A 3,348-nucleotide genomic window follows, 5' to 3' on the forward strand; every position below is an offset into this window, starting at 1 on the left:
AAATTAAGTGGTCACATAGTGACCACTCCATCCAATGACAGTCAGAGTGATTGTCGTTTAAGGGAGGGGTGATGTAACGGGGTGTATCGTTACATGAAATTAACACTTAAAGGTTGTTAATTAATATATTATCTAAAAAAAAGGTAGATAATATTTGAAGGATATTACTTTATATAGTAATATTCAGAATTCTTATCCATATCCGGTATAGACCATTATACCTATTTATTCCGCAGACTAATCAGCTGTAAGAGTAATCAAAGAGAGAGTTACAGATAAGATAGAGATAAGAATTCATTTACATGTTTAGTATTAGATTATAATTAAGTTAGCATTTACAAAGATAGAACAAGAGACACTTAATTATTAATAATACAGTTTTCATTTTACCCTCTTAAAGCTAGTTGTCATAATCGAAGTCTTCCTCTGCATGTACTAGTGTACGTGAAATAACGTAGGCACCACTCGCAACTGAAGCAGTGCGAAGTGGACTTGTACTGAAACAGTACAAGTCGTAGTGCCCCGTTACACTTAGTCTAAACATAAAGCTAAGTCCCCTTATGTTCGTAGAAACCTTCCTCTGTAGTATGGTGCACGTGAAGTTTCGAGGCACCTCACCTACACTGACACTGAGCTAGTATTGTGAAAATAAACAATCGAAATATCCTAGAAAGGCAAGCAAAAGCCGATCGAAAGTACTTTGATACGGAAGAAAAATGCCTGAAAATGTATTCGCACAATTTGAGTCTTTTTAAAGCATATAGAAGATGTGGCCAAATTAGGTACAACATGAGGACTTGTCCAGCATAGCAATAGCCATTAATATGAGGTAGATACATAGACATATAAATAGATAATTATATAGATACATATATACATATATACATGTATACGTAGATAGATAGATAAATAGATAGATATATTAATGAATGTTTGTACAGAATTAAAATACTCACCCCTGAGAACGTGACTCACTAAATGGTGATTGGCTTATATACACGCTTTCTGATAAGATAATATTATCTAGTGCGTCAATTTAGTAATTTGGGTGCGTCAATTAAGTAATTCCCTATTTATTATACTCTTATAGTTAAATATATTTATGTAACGGTAGATCTCGTTACACATCCCGTCGCTGTTCTTTTCTTTAGAAAAGGAAAACACAAAATGCACAATAAAATAGTAGAGTACAATATCAGACAAGCCAGGAACATTGATTAGTCCCCGTATATAATATAAATATAGACAGAGACCAAACGAAATTAGGTCGGAGACAAATCAAATGTATTAGTCTATTTTGAAAATTTACACACTCTCCTATTTCTCTTTAGCTTCACCGTTTCATTTCTTACGCGCGCAACGATGTGGTCTCGCAGGTCCTGGATGACGACCTTCGATCCACTGTTTGTATTTGATGTGCCACAGACAGTTGTGGACCTTAGCGTACCGCTCGTTTCGTACCCTGCTGGTACACACGACCCTTGGTTTGACCGAGTGCATCCTCAACACAGCAAGCCAAGTGCAGAATTAGCGCGAGAGCTTGCGGACATGGTGCGAAAATTTAAGGGTAAGGAGCAGCAATCGCAACGAGAGACTGCGCGGCGTGAACGCAAGAGTCATTATTATATGGAAAATTCCCGGTTTGACCAACATAGTGATAAGGAAAATCAACAACCAGCGGCTCTGCATGAGCTTATGACGCAACTGAAGCAACTGAAGCAACTTTATGAACGGTCTGAGACCCTACCTATGAAGAAAAAAATTAAACGGCTCAAGACCAAGAAAACGTACGAGCCGCCGCAGCATTCCGTTCGAATAGTCAAGCAAGTAAGTTGCAGGATACGTTATCTTTTGATTTTTTGTGCTAATGCTATTTTTTTCAGTGGGAACGAGCAACAAAAAAAAGTTTTTACGCCTTGACAGCGAACGAGCGCGTTCTAGCGATCACAGAGATAGCGATTTGGAAAAAACAACGGAAGGAGAAGAAGATGTGAGTCAATAAAATGTTTTTTGTTTTAAACGTCTTTATCTTCTTTTACAGCGTCATCAGAAAGAGCTTCTGCAGTCTCACACTCTAATTGTGCCTCGGTCTCGTGCTATATTTGTTTTTAATGTCTTTATCTTCTTTTACAGCGTCATCAGGAAGAGCTTTTGCAGTCTCACACTCTAGCTGTCCCTCGGTCTCGTGCAATCTTGTCAATCATCCTTTATCAAGTCTCCGAGCTAATGCCTCCATATGCGATAGCACAGAACAACACGTCTCACCTGTTGATAGGAACGCAGCTTCTGCTAATTGCTTTCAGTGCTTTACTTGCTCCAGCTGTCTGTGCGTCTCCTGCCACCTCGCTTCGATTTTGAGAGCGTTTGCGCTGAATCAGAGCTAAAAGAACCTGACACTGCCACCCGTCTACTAAAATTGCTGCCCGGTAAACAATCTCACAAATGGCGGAAAGCCGACAGCTAGCGTTAGAGCGATTGCTTAAGGAGAAGCGGCGCCAGAAGCATCATAAGTCCAGAAAGGCCACAACAACCTCTCATTCTACTTGTCATGCAGTCTCACTGAAGGACCCTACAATCTCCTTGTGCGAGAAGACCATCATCCTAGACTCACCAATCCTCCTCGTAGGACCGCACAAGTAACACTAGGAGGCATGATTAAAGCCCGAAAGTCGAGAATGGCATCTCCTGTATCACCTACTATTGAAAGTAGCCGATCACCAAGCGAGATGGCGCCGTTAGGTCCCTTCGTCGAATCAGAGAAAGCCCAGATGGAACTATACAGTACACTGGCCAAAACCAACAGTGAAGAAACATTGGAGAAGGAAGTGTTAGTAACTGACCAGACGTTGAATCGTTTTGAAGTATAAAAACGAAAGAAGAGACAAAGACGACGAAGTTACATCTCCCCTAGTCTTCATGTACCGTCGCTGGCTGGTGGAGCGCAACGAGTACAGACATCTACGCAGCTATACAAACATGAAAGCGATGACTTTACATGGAGAGTGATGGTACAATACTACTGATAAAGCCAGAAATTGAGATGGGGCCGCGGCGTGTAAGTCTGCTGGCGTTACAAAGTAAAAGTGAGGAATTTGAGGAATCTACATCATTGCAACTGATTGAAGCACCTGTATTTTCCAGAAAGACTGTCTTGCGTGACAGTATCAGTACAACATTTTTGCCACATCTCATTTCTCGTCAAATTAAAAGTGAACCGACCATTAAGCAGCGCAAAGCGTTTCCTTTAAGNCACACACCCTAGCACAGCGAGGAAGCGGTTAAACCTGCATCTCTTGCGTGCAGTGAGGTAGTTGTGGTGGGCGTGCAAGCAACCTCACCCAACACACT

At 41.0% G+C, this 3,348-nt stretch overlaps 2 protein-coding genes across 2 annotated transcripts; both read left to right on the top strand.

Annotated features, from left to right (window-relative positions):
• Nucleotides 1–1,362: 1,362 nt before the first annotated feature.
• On the top strand, nt 1,363–1,994 carry CCR75_006869 (uncharacterized protein; the record flags this gene model as incomplete). The annotated part of the gene is made up of 2 exons (XM_067964934.1): nt 1,363–1,827; nt 1,884–1,994. The coding sequence occupies 2 exons, from the start codon at nt 1,363–1,365 to the stop codon at nt 1,992–1,994; spliced, it is 576 nt and encodes a 191-aa protein (XP_067821069.1).
• Nucleotides 1,995–2,675: 681 nt separating this feature from the next.
• Nucleotides 2,676–2,867, top strand: CCR75_006868 (uncharacterized protein; the record flags this gene model as incomplete). The annotated part of the gene is made up of 1 exon (XM_067964933.1): nt 2,676–2,867. One exon carries the CDS (start codon nt 2,676–2,678, stop codon nt 2,865–2,867), a length of 192 nt encoding a protein of 63 aa, XP_067821070.1.
• Between the last annotated feature and the right edge of the window lie 481 nt (nt 2,868–3,348).

This window comes from Bremia lactucae (genome assembly GCF_004359215.1).
Source record: "Bremia lactucae strain SF5 chromosome Unknown BlacSF5_NotPlaced_25_SHOA01000005.1_183280bp, whole genome shotgun sequence".
In the NCBI taxonomy this organism is placed as follows: Eukaryota; Oomycota; class Peronosporomycetes; order Peronosporales; family Peronosporaceae; genus Bremia; species Bremia lactucae.